Genomic DNA, 19,409 nt, shown 5'->3' with positions numbered 1-19,409 from the left:
CACTTGCTTTTCTTTTTAGGAGCACTTGTGCTACTAACTTAAGAAGTTTAGGAGCTCAGTCAAATTTAAGGAGCACCTTCTAAACAATAATCAAAAAATCTGATCAAAAATGAGCCTTCGCATTACGAGGCGATATTTGACTCCTTAAAGTGATTTACAGGGGAATTTTGTTTTTACCTTTGGAATAGCATTTTATTAAAAGTATGTCATCTTTTATGCCAGTTTTTTAAAATATTATTTTTTATAAGCTATTTCTAATTAAAAGAATAAGTTACCAATCAAATAAAATTAACAGTATTAACAAAAGGTGGCAGCAAGTCGCTGATTTAATTACTGAATCATTCATTCATTTGATTCATTTGAACAGCTGATTCATTCAGGAATAAAGCAAGTGACTGTCTTTATGCGTGAGAAATTGAATCATTGACTCAATAGATTTGTTTAAAAATGCACGTTCATTCATAAAGGAAAAGCGCTGTGTTTGAATGGAGATGCGCAGCGGCTCAGTTGTGACTTGTTTCAAACTATTTTTGATGACGAAATACAGAAAAATCAGGCAATAATGTTATAGTCAGTGTTGCAAAAACATGTAGAAACCTTTGAAGCTCCCCTTAGTGCAAACACAAATATTCTGATCGGGTCACTCGCACATGGTGCTCCTAAATATCAGTAATTTTCAGTCGCAAATGCGACTGTAGAACCCTTATAGATATATAAAATGAAATAAAAATAAATAAAAAAAACCCAGCAAAATTACTACAAATTTATTTTGAAATTACAAAAATCTAATTTTAAGTAATAGTAAATCAAACTGGTTTGCATGGATGCACATCTGGCCTACGAAATTGTGATTGTAACAACCAACTGTAACAATGTATATAAATGTTACTCATTTTAAATAAGAACTATTACCGTTGTAATATTTCACTGTGAAATGAAGTGTTGAGGTTTAGAAAAATTGTAATAATGATTACTGTACAACAATGCAGCAGTAAAATTACATTAGTAATATTTATGGCTGTCTAAAAAAATGTAAACATTTTTATTGATTCAGTATTGAATGAAAATCAAGTACACTTCTCACTGGGTGTGGAGCACACGGTTATCTAGACTGTCAGACTGATGGATGATGGGGTGTGTGTGTGTGTGTGTGTGTGTGTATGTGATTGAAGTAAAAGGCTTGTGTTCTGGTTCAGATTGTTTTTCTCTGTTTGCTGATCTTCAATATAGAGATATATATGTGTGTGTGTGTGTGTGTGTGTGTGTGTGTGTGTGTGTGTGTGTGTGTGTTTGTGTGTGTTCAGGGCGGAGAAGGAGTGGGGTGACGGGATCAGAGGTTTGTCTCTCAGTGCGGCTCGCTTCGCTCTGCTCCGGCTGGAGGAAGGTCCGCCGCACACTAAGAACTGGAGGTACAAACACACACATTCACACATTTGTGTGAATCAGGACCAATACAGTCATGTGACCATCACATATACAGCTGCAGTACACACACACACACACACACTAGGGGTGTGGTTCGATGCTTTGATAGGAGGAGCCTGATTTGACTATCAGTCTCACAGAGGTGTTATGAAACAAGGATCATGCCATTTTGGCTGTATGGGGGGTGCTCAGTGTCTGATTTTTACTAAGTTAATAGTGTTGCTTATTATAATAATGCTGTAAATAAAAATGTAAAAAGAAAGAAGCTTTTAATAAATATTTTCAATGTGCATGAATAAATCCAACAACCCCAGACAAATTTAAGTTTCACTTTCCAAGATTCGTGACGTTGACACCGTGTCCTAACAAGACGTGACGCGACTCGACGAGATTTCAGTGACAAGCAATTTGGCTGTCCACACCAGATGCAATCACTCAGATATCACAGTTATTCGGAAGCGAGAAGTGCACTGCGCTCCCAAACGAAGTTTAAAATCTAATTTATAAATAATAAACCTTTTTAACATTGGTAAAACTACATACTGAGTGACTGATGAGATCTTTGTCATGGAAAACACTTGGTTCACACTGAGTTCACAGTTTTATTTTATTTTCAAGATCTGAGGTATCTGCTGTTACTTTCAGCATGGCTATAAATGTCACGCAATATGATATTCAATCTCACATTAGTAATAATAATAAGATTTACTAAAATTATGTTTATTTCAGTACTGAAAAGTGTTTGTAAATAACAGATCCATATTTAGAATTATTATGTGTTTGCTATTTGTGCTTACCAGTCATTGATATTTTTAATAGATTTTTGTAGCCAAAGATGAAATATATATTGACACTATAAATGCAATTTAATGTTTATTTTTACAAAGTATTTACAAAATTTTACTTTGTAAGCTTATTTCAGTAACGAATAGTGCTCATAAATAATAATTCTATATAATTAGACTCGTTTGTGTTAAATATGATTTGTGCTTATCAGTGCTTAATTAATACATTTTAATGGCCAATCCTAAAGTATATGGCATGTTTTGTTTTCATTAAAAAAATAAACAAAAAATCACAATTTTTAAAAGCTTATTCAGTACTGAAAAGTGTTATAGTAATTAATCGTAATTATATTTATTTGTATATTTGTAGCAATAGCCACAAAATAAGATTTTTCTTTTATGCCAAAAGTCATTAAGATCATGTTTCATGAAGATATTTTGTACATTTCCTATCATAAATATATCAAAACTTAATTTTTGATTAGTAATTTGCATTGCTAAGATCTTCATTTGGACAACTTTAAAGGCGATTTTCTCAATATTTCGATTTTTTTGCACCCTCAGATTCCAGATTTTCAAATAGTTCTATTGTCCTATTCTAACAAACCATACATCAGTGGAAAGCTTATTTATTCATAAATTATGAATGGTTTTGTGGTCCAGGGTCACATTTGTTATGTACTATTTGTGTATTTTTATTATTTTTTCGGTGCTAAAAAGTGTTCATGAATAATAACTCAGTGTAAATATAGCAAATATTATTCTATTTAGTGTTTATTAATGCTATACTGACAATTTTAATCGTTTTCTTAGTGGTTGATGTTGTAAATGTACTTGATTTTAATGATAAGATGAGTCTGTGTTGATGTTCAGGCCTCAGCTGCTGGTGTTGCTGAAGCTGGATGAAGACGCTCACGTCAAATCTCCTCGTCTGCTGACGTTCGCCTCTCAGCTGAAAGCGGGGAAGGGTTTGACCATCGTTGGAACCGTCATCCCAGGAAACTTCCTGCAAACCTACGGCGAGGCTCTGGCCGCCGAGCAGGTCGCTATCTCTCGTTTAGTAAAGGTACTGAGGGTGTGAGAGCCGCTGTTCGTGACTAAACGTCTGTCTCTGTGTGTCTCAGACGCTCAGGCATCTGATGGAGAAGGAGCGCGTGAAGGGCTTCGTCCAGTGCATCGTGGCGCAGAAGCCGCGCGAGGGCATCAGTCACATGATCCAGTCCAGCGGTTTGGGCGGCATGCGGCACAACACTGTGGTCATGGGCTGGCCGCACGCCTGGAGACAGAGCGAAGACCCGCAGAGCTGGAAAACCTTCATCAGTGAGTCGGAACAGCCTTTCCCATCAGACCCTGCGTTCAAGAAAGCCAGAGATCACACAGAACCAAACCGTTTTCTTTCGTTTGATCATCAAAAGGAAGTAGCATCTGTATATCACAGCAGATAGAAGCTGAATAATATCAAATAAGCTGCAAAATCTACATCACTGTAAAGCAATTCAAGTCTCTAGAGATAGACACATAATCAGTTTGACGGCTTATTTTGTTCACAATTTTCTGTTGACTAATTTGTAAATACATGCAAGTTGAACTATTAGACAAAATAAAACTCTAACCATTTAGATTGCAAAACCACTTAATATGCATGCTTTTATTTAAATGTTATCATGAAATGTATGTTTTTATTGTGTCGAGCAGATATCAAACAATTTTATACTTAAGTATAAAAATAATAAGTAGCATCATTGAAATATAATATCAACTGATCTCTACAAATGACTTGTTGACTGCAATCTAAGAATGATTTGTTCGAATGAATTACTCATAATGTTATTAATATACTATTATAGTTTTTATTTTTTACTTTTTTATTTTTTTATTTTTTATACTGAATAATAACTGGAACTATTATGTATTGTTTTTGGTAATTGAAGTAAAGCTGAGATGAAAATTTTAAATAATATTATGTTAGATAAAAATAAAAAAAAACATTTGTGTGGAAATTAAAACTGTTTCTTTGACAAGTAACTGAAACTAAAACTTGAACTAAAAAATTAAGCTAAAAATAAATATTATGAACAAAAGACTAATAAAATTTAAATTGACAATAAAACAAATTGCTCAAATTATAAATTAGAACTAAAAATATAAAAATAAAAGTAGTCTAATTTTTTTTTTTTTAATTTTCTTATTATTTTTTATTTTAAACTAAACAATAATTAAAAATGTTGCCGTCCAGCTGAAATAAAAAAGTTACTTTTTTGTATTTAATTTAATTTAAAGTAACAATAGTATTAATATTTTGCATTAGTTTTTATTTTTTTATATTTTTAATTTTCATGGTTGTTTAATTTCTTATAATTTATTATGTCTAGTTTTGTAGTTTTTTTATTTCAGTTTTAGTTGTTTTAGTACCTTCAAGTTAAAGTAAACAATAATTAGAAACATTGCCTTGGCAAATAATCAAAATAAGTTTTAATATTTTTTATATTTAATTTGTTAATGTTTTATTTTAAGTAACTAAATTTTAAAAAATACTTTTGGTTTTAATTTTTGGTTTCAGTTTTTGTTAATATTTTAAAGATGTTATTTTTGTGTTTTTGTTTTCACTTTAGTTTTACTTAAAGTTTTAGTAATATTGTTTTTGCTTTTTAAATGCTTTTACTTTTTACTTTCGTCCTTCAAGTAAAACAAAAGCAAGAAATGATGCCTTTGCAACAATATTTTATTTTATTTTAGACAGCGATTTGTTGAGGATCAGACTGAACGCCGTCATTGATTTGTAAATGAGGCCGGTCGCATGTTGATGTTCTTGTGTTTATCAGACGGTGGTGTTTTCACAGTTCTGACTCTGGTCTCTGTGTTATTTCAGACACGGTTCGCGTCACCACCACGGCTCATCTGGCTCTGCTGGTGCCCAAGAACATCCCTCTGTTCCCCAGCAATAGCGAGCCGTGTACGGAGGGCTTCATCGACGTGTGGTGGATCGTTCATGACGGCGGGATGCTGATGCTGCTGCCCTTCCTGCTCCGACAGCACAAGGTGTGTGTGACGTGCGTGTTTCTCTCATATACCGCCGCTGCACCCATATACCACTGTGCTAATGCTAATGCTGTGTGCTCGTCTCAGGTGTGGCGTAAGTGCGCCATGCGGATCTTCACCGTGGCTCAGATGGAAGACAACTCCATCCAGATGAAGAAGGACCTGGCCACGTTCCTCTATCACCTGCGCATCGACGCCTACGTGGAGGTCGTGGAGATGGTAAATAGCGTTCTCTTTCGCTGCTAATGTATTCCATATGGCAACCTCAAATCCTGTTCTGATCCATCATCTGATCCTGATCATCCACATGACTGCTATTATCATCCTGCTAACACTCACTGATTAGCCTCCTCACGGGTTCATCCTGTCCTCCACCTATAAATACCTGCAGGATCACCGTGTACCTTCAGTCTTTAAATATATTCAATTTAATTACATTTATGGCCATAAAATGTGAAGAAAAAAAAAAAAATACTTGAAATAATATAAACGTTAAAATGAAATATATTACATTAAAATGAATATATATATATATATTATATTATTATTATTATAAAATAATATATATAAAAAATTATATAATATATAAAAATTAAAATTTTTGTTAAAATATTTAGTGTGTGTGTATATATATATATATATATATATATATATATACACACACACACACACACTAAATATTTTAACAAAAATTTTAATTTGTAGAATAGTAATAAAATCTAAATGAATGCTTATCACTAAAGGATTAACAGTACTAAAATTTAAATTAAAAATAAATTAAAGCTAAATACAAATATTAAAAATAAATATAACAACTAATAAAAATGACAAATTCGCAAAAATTACTAAAATTAAGATGGAAACAGACATATATAAATATATAAACAAACAAAAACAACTAAATGTGACAAATTAAAAATTTAAATTTCTAACATTTTAACAAATTAAAATGTGTAAAATAGTAATAAAAACAAAACAATGCGTGTCATCACTAAAGGATTAGCATTACTAAGATTTAAATAAAAAATAAATTAAAGTTAAATTGATATGTTAAAAATAAATATAATAACTAAAAAAACGACAAAATCACAACAAAATTACTAAAATTAAAATGAAATCTGACATGAATTCTTATCACTAAAGGATTAACATTACTAAAATTGAAATACAAAAATTAATTAAAGCTAAATAGAAATATATAAAAAAAAAAACTAATAAATTATTAAATAAATTATTCAATTGTTAAAACTAAAATCTCAATAAAATCTCAAAAAACTCTCAAAAATTAAAATTAATTTAAAATATATATAAAAAAAGCTATAATAGTGAAAGATCTGGTTATACCAATTTGATTAGAAATAAATAAAAAAAAAAGAAAAAAACATGCACTTGTTTTTTATTATTTTTTATTAATTGTTCACTATAACATGTTTTTAACAGTTCATTTTTATTTAATCCTGACTTTAAACATCATTTAAGGAGTCTGAAATTTAGAGGCAAATTGTTATAAAACTGAAATTTTCATATTTGCTGTTGCAGTAAAGCAAAAACATTACAAAAAAAAAAAAAGAGTCCTGGTGCATTTCGGGATTGTTTAAAATCGAAAGTTCCACATCATACACTCAATCTTTATTTTATGGATATTATTGTTGTTTTAATTCTGTAGTAATTTCATGTGTGCATGTGTTGTAAGCCGTCCTGAGTCTGGAGCTTGAGTCATTAGTGTTGATGGTTGTTTGTGTGTGTGTTTTTCAGCATGACAGTGACATCAGCGCGTACACGTACGAGAGGACGCTGATGATGGAGCAGAGATCACAGATGCTGCGGCAGATGCGCCTCTCGAAGTCCGACCGAGAGAAAGAGGTGAGTGTGGAGAGAAACAGAGATTTTCTACAGGACAAACACTCTCGCTTCGTCAGCTCACGCCTCATTTCATCTCTGTCTCAAGCGAGTGCGCTGGAGTTTCGATGACGTAAGTGCTCACTTCCATTCCGCTCCAGTCTCACTGCGGCTCCGTCTCAAATCTAGTGCGCTGCAGACGTAGTGCTGGAATGTCTGTCTCTGGCTTTCTGTGATTTAGAGAGAGAAATTTAGAGAGGTTGTGTTTGTGTTTAGCGAGTATTGTCTGCTTGTAGGGGTTACTGACCCTTACACCCTAAAAACACCCTAAAAATCCTCAGAAACTACAACCACGACAAAGAGAAGTTAGAGTGAACAGGGTTATTATAGCTAACTGACAGTAAAAATGTCAAAAAATAAAAAATTGATAATTGAAATGAATGAAACATTAACTGAAATAAGATATAAAAAACATTTAATTTCTGCTTGTTGCATAAAGCAAAAAAAAGCTAATAGAAATGAATAAACTTTAACTTAAAATGAAAACAAAATATACAAATAAAAATCAAATGTTTTCATAAAACTATAATAGTATTAAAATTGTACTTAATAAAATAAGTTAAAGTTAAAGCACTGAATATATTAAATCTAAAATAAAAATAAAGCTAAACAAAAATAATATTGTAAACTAAGAAAAATGACAAAAGCAAAATGACAAACATTTAAGTTAAGAAAAAGTTATATAAAGAAATATATAAAATATATGAAGTTTTTTATTATATTAATTTATTGTATAAAGTGTATTCATTATAAAAAAAACCCATACATTTAAAAAAAAAAAATATATCAAATTCATAAAAAATAGACATATTAACAGAAAAACTAATAAGAATTACTATGACTAAAATTAAAATGAAAACAGAAAATATACAGATAAAAATGAATTGAATATATTTATAAAAACTATAGTAGTATAAAAATTGTACTTAATTAGAAATTAGAAACGTTGCTTTGGCAATTTATTAATGTAAGTTAAAGTTGAAGAACTGAATTTATTGAAACTAAAATGAAGATAAGGCTAAATAGAAATAAATAAATATTGTAAACAAAGGCAAATGACAAAGGCAAAATCACAAAAATTAAACTTAAAACTGAATATATATAAATAAAAGCTATTTTTATTGTACAAAATTATTAATTATATAAAATGTATTTATTATGTAAAATATATCCATTAAAAAAGGCCAGAAAATCCAGCTGTAAAATGTTAATTAAACATCAAAACAGTTTAATAAAAAAAAGTAAATGAAACATTAACTCAATTAAAATATAAAATTTTGTATTTTTGCTAGTTGCCAAATTTTAGTCAATGTATTAAAATGACTAAAACTAACAATTTATATAAAAGTTACATAATAAAATATATTAGACAAATGACACAAAGCAAAGTTACAAAAATTAAAATTAAAACTAAAAATATATTAAATAAATATATATTTTTATTATATAAAATTTTGTATTATATCAAGTGTATTTTAAAATATAATTACGTAAAGTACATACATTTATAAATCTATAAATTTCAAAATAAAAAAAAATGGAAAGTCTAGTTGGGAAGTTTCAGTTAAACGTTTTAATAAACAAATAGTAATAAGTCTCAGAACTATAACTGAAATAAAACAATGTAATAAATCTATTAGTAAAAACTATAATATTATACATACCACTAAAATGAAGTCGAGCCACACAGGTGGTTTGTTTGCAACTGTTTCTGTCGTATTGTGCTGGAAAGCCCCGCCCTCAGCCAAATCTTACCGGTCCACTCCACATAACTCTGATTTAAGTATCTGTTCTGATTGGCTGAGGTTTTGCATTCTGATGGTGACGGTGTGTGTCGTGTGTGTGTCGGGCGCGTCTGCAGGCGCAGCTGGTCAAAGACAGGAACTCAATGCTGCGTCTGACCAGCATCGGCTCGGACGACGACGACGACACGGACGGGCCCGGCGGAGGAGACCGCGTCGCGGATCACCCGCGCGTCCACATGACCTGGACCAAAGAAAAGGTCCTTCAGCTGCGGAGCAACACGCAAACCAACCCGGCCTCCTGCTGCAGCACGCCGGAGGGATTCAGAGACATGCTCAACATCCGACCGTGGGCCTTTTTCTTTTTTTTTTTTTTATTTAACCTTTATTCAAGCAGTCAAGTCATTAAGAACAGGTTCTTATTTTCAGTAACAGCCTGGCGACACAATCATGTGTGTTATCTTGAGTCTCCACTCACATGCAGAACATCACAAGTCGGGTTGCGTTTAAACATGTAAATTAAAAACCTATTTTGGGGTCATAAAATCAATCATAAGAGTCCATTTTTTTAAACTGAGGGTTATACATCATGGAAGAGCTGGAATCTGAGGGTATATTGAGAAAATCGCTTTTAAAGTTGTCCAAATGAAGTTCTTAGCAATTCATATTCACATAATATCTTAATGATTTTTGGCATAAAAGAAAAATCAATCATTTTAGCACATGTAATGTATTGTTGGCTATTGCTACTTGTGACTGGTTTTGTGCTCCAGGGTCACATTTAATTTACTAAGTTATGTGCCAGTCTTTGAAACTTTTATATAATATATTACATATCCTAAACTGCTAAAAATGCTGCAGAACGGAGCTTTTTAAATGACTGTTAAAATGCTCTATAAAATGTTTCTATTACTTTAAAAGAATAAAAAAAAAATAGAAAATTAGTGCATAAATAAATATGCTTATAATTTTGTTTAATATTATTATAATATGTTATTATAATTACAAAAATATTTAATGAATTTGTTTATATTATATATATTTTTTGTTCATGAAACATTCTACAATAATGTAATAATATTTATAATTGCAGAAATTAATGTTTTATAATAATATAACTGTAAATAAGTCTATAATAAAATATATTAAAAAGTGAAAGCAAAATAGACATTTAAAAAAAATGAATATGTCTGTATTATAAGGCTGGAAAATCCAGTGAAATAACTGAAATTTTAAAAATGAAATAAATATATTTATAAACACCATATATACCACTAAAATGAAGTTGAGCCACACAGAAACAAAAAAAAGGGAAAATTAGTGCGTAAATAAATATGGTTATAGTTTTAATGTTTACTGTCATTATAATGTGTTATTATAATTACAAAAAAAGTAATTATTTTTTTAACCATTTTATTATATATATACAGTCATTTATTGTTTGTTCATGAAACCTACATTCTATAACAACGTAATAATATTTATAATTGCAGAAATTAATGTTTTATAATAATATAACAGTAAACAAGTATTTTTTATATTTAATAAATAACAACAAGTATATTTGTACAGAAATTTGTAATTTTTTATATAGGCATATTTATTATTATTATTATTACAAATAATATTCTGTTTTATAATGTAAATAATATAATAATATTTATTATAATTATTATAATGAACTGTTATAATTAACATGATTTATTTTAATATAAATTCTAGAAAATACTATTATTTACAGTTGCAGTAATAATATTTTAATTATTATAATAGTACATTTTCGAGTTAAAGAATAAATACTTTTTATAAATAATAAAATAGATTTAGATTTATTATCAAATTTAAGTGTATAACAATATTTAATATTACATTAGCATATTTATACTATTGTTATAAATATAATATTTTACTGCATTATAGCCATAAATAATATTACAATGTAATATTGTAGTGTTTAAATATGTATTTATCTTAATTATAATATATTATTTATTTAATAAATCTATTTATTCATTAATTTTTTGTTTGTTTACACAGGTTTAAGGATGATTCAGTGTAATTAATAGTGATTTGTGTCTGACGTGTGTGTCACAGAGATCATTCCAATGTGCGGCGGATGCACACCGCCGTCAAACTCAACGAGGTGATTGTCAATAAATCCCATGATGCCCGACTGGTCCTCCTCAACATGCCCGGGCCGCCCAAGAACACAGATGGAGACGAGAACTGTATCCTTGGACGTTTGAGGCCTGACTGATGCGTCAGATATTTACAATAAATCCACATTTTATGGCCTTTTGAAAATGAAGCGTCATCGCAATATTTTAGATTGCATTTTTTTTGTATGTATTAAAATGCACTTTTTAACAGTTTCCCTTGACCGGGATCCTCGCAGATATGGAGTTTCTGGAGGTGCTGACGGAGGGTCTGGAGCGTGTCCTGCTGGTCCGGGGAGGAGGAAGTGAGGTCATCACCATTTACTCCTGATAGCAGCGTCCGTCAAAATCACAGAGTGTTCAAAAGGGAAGTGTGGCCAGTTGAATATGTTTAGTTTGTGTTTATGATCATCATCGACCGCGTCTCAGAATCTGCCTGCTCTGTTATCAAGTTTAGTTTGCGGTCCGACCAACAGCAGTGTTTGATTTAGCAGCTCTGCCCATGTTTGTGCACATGTGATGTGTGAGTGTGTGTGTGTGTGTGTGTGTGTGTGACGGAGCGACACACGGGACGAGAGTGCGTTCCTTAGACTGACTCAGGGCTACAGCCATTCATACTGGACCTAGTGTGTATCTTTCAGACAAGTGTGTGTCTGAGTGTGAGTGTGTGAGTGTGTGTGTTTGTGCACTGAAGAAAGTGTCGAGAGCCGTTCTGTTGAAGCTTGAACAGCAATTTGAGAGAATATTCCAACTAAAAATGAGCATCTTATCAGCAGCTACTCACCCTCCTGTCATTTCTACGGACGCCTGTTTCCTCCACTGGATAAAATAATAGAGTGAATGCACTTACGTCACAATTGGAACTTTTTTTCACAATTCTTAGTTTGTCTTTCAATTCTGACACAGTTGCACAATTCTAAGAAGAAAAGTCAGAATTGCCAGATGTAAACTCAGAATTGTGATGGAAAAAGTCTGAATTGTGAGAAAAGTCCTAACTTTTTTTTTTTTAATTTTTTGTTTTTATTCTGTGGCAGAAATAAAAAAAAAAGTCAGAATTGCAATAAAAAAAAAATAATAGAGTTTGTAACTCACAATTCTGATGCAATTTCAAGATTTAAATTTGCAGTCGTAAGGAGAAAAGTCAGATTTCAAAAAAGTCAGAAATTATGAGAAAGCCAGAATTGCAGGATATAAACTCTTTTAAAAAAGTTTATATTCTGAGTTTACATCTTGCAATTGTGTCAAAACAATTCTGAGAAAAAGAATCAGAAGAGTCAGAATTATGAGCTACAAACTCAGCATTGCATTTCTGATGCAGTAAACTCGGTTATTTTATTTTATTTAATTTTTTTATTATGTGTCAGTAAAAAACAGAATTGCAAAATAAGAATTTACAAAATATAAACTCAGAACTCACAATTCTGTTGGACTTCGTTTCTTTTTTCTTACAGTTTTTCAGAATTGTGAGATACAAAACATCTGCATTTCTGATGCAGTAAACTCAGTTTTTTATTTTATTTACATTTTTTATTATGTGTCTAACTGAAAAAAACAGAATTGCAAGACATTTTAAGACAAAAGAATTTACAAAATATAAATTCACAATTCACTGAACTTCATTTCTGACTTTTCTTTTGCAATTCTAAATTTGCATCTAAGTTTCTATCTCTAGTATTTTTTCACAGTTGTGGAAAAAGTCACAATTACCTTTTTTATTTTATTTTTTATTACTGAGAAATAAACTCATAATCTAAGCTAAAAACTCAAAAAAGCTAAATATAAACTTGCAATTCTAAGAAAAAGGGGAGAAAACTCAGCATTGTGAGGTATAAACGCATAATTTTTTTTGAAAATTCTGAGTTTGTCTTGCAGTTCTTGCAATTCAATTTATGAAAACAATCATTTCATTTAAAGCTCGACTGAGAAACAGAAACAACAGTGTTGGGTTGTACTGACACACGGGAGTGAGTAAATGCTGCTGAAGTGTGATTTTTGTGCTGAATTCCTGTTGAAATGAGGTTTGCGTGTGTGTTTGTGCTCCTGCTCGCTCCACATTCGCTCTGCATGAGAATCTGAATGCCAATCAGTGATGTAAAACAGGCCGACTTCATCGTAGCAATACATTCATCAGCGTCTCATCGGTGTCCTGTGAATGTGGATGTTTAAATGTACACACACATCCAACCCACGCGTTTCTGCTGTATCGGCGCCAGCGAGTCTACATTCGTCTGTTCAGACAGAGTTGAAACTACTTTTATGGATATTTTTGTTGACTTTTTATCATCGTTGCTTATATCTTTATGTGCAGGGATTGTGAATTTGTTTTCTTGTCATTTTTGAAATCTCAAGTGTTATCTGCTATTTTTATCACCTGGAATAATAAAATGACAGTAATACATCTCTTTTAAACATGCAAGTGTTGTGTTTTTCTTTTCAATTCAATTCCAAAAATGGTCTTAAATCATATTAATAAGTTAGTAAAATACTGTCACATCAGTGTTATTGAAATACTATTATAGTTTTTATATTTTAGTAATTTTGTTTAGTTTTTTTTTTTTTAAGTATGTCTGTATTTTTGTATTTCTGTACGTTATTTTTATTACAGTTAGTTATTTTAGTACACACACACAACAAATAAATAAAAAAGTTATGTTTTTTAAATATATATTTTATAGTTTTAGTTCATAATAAGTCACATTTCTAAAACTGATATGAAATCATGAAATTAATTTTGTTTGCTTTATAAAATGTTTCTGGTTTTATTGTTTTTGATTCATGTCAAATTAAAAAAACAAAACAAACACATCAAAAACCTACATCAGAGGAAAAACGATCTTTGGCTTTCATTTATTGTTACTGAATGAACAAATTAATAAATTAAAATAAAAAAATAAATGTTTAAAAAAAACAGTCTGATAACAAATGTTGCTCAAATGTTGAGTAATACTTAATGTAGAATTTCTAATAGGAAAATAACTGATGAGAAATAACAAAAAAAAATCCTTTTTATAAACGTGCAAATAACCATATTTATATGTAAATTAACATTATTACTATAAATAAAACTCCCTGTTTCCACAGAATGTTTCACTTTAAATTAACAGTATACCACTCCAGAATGTCATTTCTCCAATGTCAGGACTAATGTCCCATTACAAAATAAAAGCCCTCCAAAAACTGATATAATACACACAGAGCAGTTTCAATTCAGATTAACAGTCCACCCCAGTGTGACCCTCAGCCAGTTTCAGAACTATCTGATGTAGCATTACATAATAAAAGCCAATCCAAAATATCCAAAAAAGTAATATATAAACAGTTTGTCTTTGATTTTGGAGAGCTCTGACAAAGAAACTCCGTGATTGCACAGACCAATTTCAATTCAGATTGACAGTCTGTGCAAAACCGGTCTGTGCAATCACGGAGTTTCTTTTTCAGAGCTCTCCAAAATCAAAGACAAAACTGTTTACATAAGCGTTTATAAGAGAGCTTTTATTATGAAATGCTACATCGGACAGTCCGTTTATAAAACACTTTTATTTTATTTCTCATCGGTTATTTTTATAATATTTGGAAATTCTACATTGAATATTTATCAGCATTTGAGTAACATTTGTTATCAGACTGTTTTTTAAACATTTATTTATTTATTTTAATTTATTCATTTGTTCAATCAATAACAATAAATGAAAGCCAAAGATCGCTTTTCCTCTGATGCAGGGTTCTGCACGCTATTACCGTAACGTGCAGTATATGCGCACACCACAAAACAAAGTGGCGGCTAGAATGAGCGTGTTTTTCTGTGTGGAGGCTGGCCTGACCACAGTCAGTTGAGGACATAAAACGAAAACATTTAAGGAGAAACAACAACACTGACATTTTATTCAGAGACAAAAATGTAATATATATATAGCTTTAGGCTTTACATTTTCCTTGATGCAGATAACTATTCTGTGAATTTTGATTGTTAACGGGTAAATCCGAAAGTGGAAGTCAGTCTCCTCACTGCTTGTATCGTGTATAGTATCTAATCAACAGTGCATTAAATGAAGTTAAACACCGAACATAATTCATCTGTTGGCAGGATGCAAACTGAGTGATGATTTTGATGTGATTCATCTACAAAGAGCTGATTGTTCAGTGTCCATCAAAACTGTAAGTACATCAGTCGGGAGGGACATTAAAAGTCGATCTACTTCCTTACTGAGCTCATGTCTAATAAGAAAAGTGTAACTTTCTCGACTGCTTGATTCATTTACTCTATTTACCTTTTTTCTTGCAATTTTTCTTTCTTGCAAATGAATTAAAATTACTTAAGGAGTTAATATATTGTATTGTACAGTACAAAAATACTTCATAATTCGTTTTAATTAGTCTTTGTGTTTACTTGCTTCTCAAATGTCTTAAAGTCATGAAAACAAGATGATAAAATTGCGTTATATTTTAAGACTTGTTTATATTAGTGTATTTTAGCTCTGCATACTGGTTAAACATTTAGTTTCAACTGAGACGCCAACAGAACAGTGATTTACATGAGCAAATGATAAGAAGTTTTAATTAAAGAAATTTCTTCTGGCATAATGGCTGTTTGCAATACTGCAAAGCACTAGGTGATCAATACTTCAATTCCTGACACAATCAGATGTTTTCACGTTGTATTATCCAGCAGGTGACAGTGGCATGTGAAAGTTGTGATAGAATGTATTTGTATTTTCTACTGCTAAAACTAATCAGTAGTGTGTAGATGACCAATCAGAAGTGAAGCTTTGTCGCTGCTATTTCCGTTCCTGACCAGAAAATGGAATAAAATCAGTACAAGAACTTTTGTTTTACTTTTGTAATCCAGAAACATGATTTGATGAATCTTTCACGTTTGCAGCACAAAAACACTGAACTTCAATCATTAACATTTAATAATAACATCACTAATACTAGACATGTGCAATAACAGTCTAATGAGCCATTCATGTTTTCTTCAATTTGAAGTGACTAATGTGTGTTTTATTACATCTTACAGAGACAACATCAACAATGTTTAACATGAGAGAGAAGGGAATCTTAGAATATGACCGGATTGTAGATTTATGCAGGTTAGTGTCATAATGTTACATTTGTTTTAGTATGTGAATGAAAGGTAAATATTGTGTTATTTCTCTTTAAATTATACTTTCCTTATGGATTTCACCAACAAAAATGCTTCATTTTTCATTAAGCCTCATCAACCAAGAAGTCTAGTTTTTGGAAAGAGATTAAGACAGATAAATACTGTTAATGTCCTTCATAGAATGTGAAAATAGTTTGATATACTGTTTGAAATTGGTTGTTTCTTACAATTTATACAGCACATTGAGTGGGAAACAGGCATACATATAATGGATAGGTTATAAAATTGTATGAAGTGTATGTTTTCAGGTCTTCTATATATATAACCTATATATAACCTCTATAAACCCATATAAGTAGCTAATTTAATAGTTATCTTCTGTTAGAGTGTTGAGATTAAACAGGAACTGTTTTAATTTCCTAATAATGAATTCAGTTCATTCTGTCTCTCTGTCCACTAACAAACAGTGTCAACATGTGTATTTCAACAGTTTAGTGTCATAATCCAAGTATGAGGTTTGCAGAACCATTTTCATTCTCTTATTCAATTAATTTAGAAAGCAAAAGAGGAAAATAAAGATATTTAGGATTTGCTTTCTTGTTACTATTTATATAGAAGCATTTGATCCGTTTGAATTGATCTACTCTCTTTCTCTCTTTGCTGAATGAGATTAATTAAGTCAAATCAATGAAATGATCCTTCACAATCTATATTATGCATTAAAGGCAGGAAAAAGCCAACAAAAGTCTCAGAAATAGAGACGAAACATATCAGTTAATGTATATTAGGAATGAGCAAAAATGACAAGTTCACTTCAAAGATTCATTTAACAGCACTGTAGATTCATGAATATCTGAGATCATAAAATGTTGATTCTCACATTTCTCTGTTCTAGATCACATCATGATGCCACCCTCATTAAACCTGGTTCTCCAGCACTTTACCAACTAAACACAGAAAGAACAAATATTGATGGGACTGATAGAAAGGTCAGACGATGGACATTTGGAAGAAGAGACAGAAACAAGCAGAACAAAGTCATACTGCTGGTGGGAGAAACCGGCGCTGGGAAAACCACCATGATCAACCTCATGATCAACTACTTACTGGGAGTGAAGTTTGAGGATGAAGAGTTTTATCAAATCACAGAAGAAGGAGAACATGTAGATCAAACACAGTCCCAGACATCTGAGATCACGGTTTATGAGGTGTTTGTTGAAGAAAACCCAACATCTCTGACCATCATTAACACTCCAGGATATGGACACACTGAAGGATACGAGAAAGACAGAGAAATCTCAGAGTATCTGATCAGATTGTTTTCAGATGAGGATGGGATTCATTATATTGATGCAGTGTGTTTTGTGATGAAGGCGTCTCAGAATCGACTCTCTGGAAAAGAACTTTACATATTTCACTCAGTTCTGTCTCTGTTTGGTAGAGATATAGAGAACAACATAGTGTTTCTACTCACACACTCAGATGGAGGACCTCCAACAGATGCTCTCAATGTCATTAATACAGCAGAAGTACCCCGCAGAAGAGATGAAGAAAATCAACCTATTCACTTCTTATTCAACAACCGGCAGACAGAGGAAAGAGATGAAGTGTATGAGCACACATACAGATCATCATGGGAAATGGGAGAGAGAAGCATGAATGAGTTCTTCACACTCCTGGAAGAAATTAACAGAAAAAGTGTTCAGATGACATTAGAAGTTTCGAAAGAGCGAAAACAACGTGAGGCCTGTGTCTTTAATCTGAAGGAGCAAATCTCTGAGAAGGAGTTAAAAATTAAAGAACTGACTGAGATTCAAGAAGCTCTCAGACAGAACAGAGACAAGATTCAGAAATGTGAAAACTTTCAGTTCACAATCAGTAGAATTTTCAAAAAAAAAGTCCTCATTGAAAATGAATGGTGGTGGAACAAATATGCAACCTGCTGCTCCGTCTGTCAGGAGTGGAGTGTCGAGTTATGAAACACAACCACTGCACTGTGTGTCCGGGAAAGTGTCATTACAGCAAACATGTCAGAGAGAACAAAAAATATGTGACAATAACAAAAACTGTCATCATGACATTCGATGAGCTCAAACAGGCATATGAATGCACCAGAGATGAAAATGTAAATGCGTTGACAAAAGAATATATGAAAATACTAAAAAAGAACATGGAAGTATCCTAAAAGAGTCTGAGAATAAAGCACAAATAGAAGATAAACTGAATAGTGATCTGGAGAAGATTAAAACTGAAAAGTCCAAACTGCTGTATGAAGCTTATATGAGCATCATGAGTCTGTGTAAGATCACATTAAAAGCAGACAGCGCTTTCACTCTTCAACATCTGGATTTCTTGATTCCCAGACTGAAGGAGGAAGGAAGACATGAATGGATGAAGAACCTGGAGGATCTAAAGAAAGCTGGAGAACAGCAGAAAAACAAGGGGGCTTTACAGCATGTGATAGATTTTACTGGGCAAAAATGGAATCGACTTGCGAGTTTCAAGTAAAAAATAGTGAATTCAATTAAAGCTAAAAGCACAAGCCACAAAGGGCTTTAGATTACATTGACCAAACTTGGTGCTGATCTGATTAAATCTCTAGGAGGAGTTTGTTGAAATACAACGCCTGAAAATGCAAAATTCAAATTCAAATTCAAAATAACTTGTTTCTTATTACTTGTTTCTAATTCTTGTTGGGTTTCAGACTTTGTTTTTTTTTTCTTTGGTAGGTATTGGTGTGTTACGCGTGTCTACTGAATTTTGTACATGTATGTGAAACACAGCTTTGTTGAAATTTTATAGGTGGTGCTATCAATCCATTTTGCCACACCCACTTCTGAAACCCATTTCAAATATAAATTTTCACTGGCGTGTGTGCAAAGTTTAATGAGTTTTCGAGCATGTTTAGGTCCTCAAAAATGTGATTCGGAGAAGAAGAAAAAGAAGAAACTGAGCAATTCCAATAGAGTCCTCGACTCGCAACACTGGTGCTCAGAGCAAACAAGATGAAAAAGCAGAACTGGTGCTGATTCATCAATGAAAGTAATTCATTTCAAATTATTTAATAAAGTTTCATTATGAAATTGCTGAATATATTTAATCTCTTCAGAAAAATTGTGAATTAAAACTTATTTTAATTCTTTAAGTGGTGCATGTTTGAAAATTGTTCAAACACTATAAAAAGTATCTTGGTGAAATGTATTAATGATTGAATTGTTGGTAACGGTTTAAGTTTTTTCCTATTATGTTGGACCTCAAA

General features: G+C 31.7%; 1 protein-coding gene and 1 pseudogene across 1 annotated transcript in view; both read left to right on the top strand.

Annotated features, from left to right (window-relative positions):
* LOC127167921 (solute carrier family 12 member 6-like) overlaps nucleotides 1-13,457 on the top strand; it is a 30,413-nt gene extending 16,956 nt beyond the window's left edge. Inside the window, exons 17-25 of the mRNA XM_051114339.1 lie at nucleotides 1,305-1,409; nucleotides 3,084-3,252; nucleotides 3,335-3,530; nucleotides 5,080-5,249; nucleotides 5,337-5,468; nucleotides 7,005-7,112; nucleotides 9,010-9,239; nucleotides 10,985-11,118; nucleotides 11,286-13,457. Of these exons, the coding sequence (XP_050970296.1) occupies nucleotides 1,305-1,409; nucleotides 3,084-3,252; nucleotides 3,335-3,530; nucleotides 5,080-5,249; nucleotides 5,337-5,468; nucleotides 7,005-7,112; nucleotides 9,010-9,239; nucleotides 10,985-11,118; nucleotides 11,286-11,377 (1,336 nt within the window). The 3' untranslated portion in view covers nucleotides 11,378-13,457. The remainder of the gene's footprint in view (nucleotides 1-1,304; nucleotides 1,410-3,083; nucleotides 3,253-3,334; nucleotides 3,531-5,079; nucleotides 5,250-5,336; nucleotides 5,469-7,004; nucleotides 7,113-9,009; nucleotides 9,240-10,984; nucleotides 11,119-11,285) is intronic.
* Nucleotides 13,458-14,827: 1,370 nt separating this feature from the next.
* On the top strand, nucleotides 14,828-19,208 carry LOC127167926 (uncharacterized; annotated as a pseudogene).
* The last annotated feature ends 201 nt before the right edge of the window (nucleotides 19,209-19,409 follow it).

The sequence above is a fragment of the Labeo rohita genome, chromosome 7, assembly GCF_022985175.1.
Source record: "Labeo rohita strain BAU-BD-2019 chromosome 7, IGBB_LRoh.1.0, whole genome shotgun sequence".
Classification (NCBI taxonomy): domain Eukaryota; kingdom Metazoa; phylum Chordata; class Actinopteri; order Cypriniformes; family Cyprinidae; genus Labeo; species Labeo rohita.
Note: the sequence above shows the minus strand (reverse complement) of the source record. Positions and strands in the feature narration are given on the sequence as shown.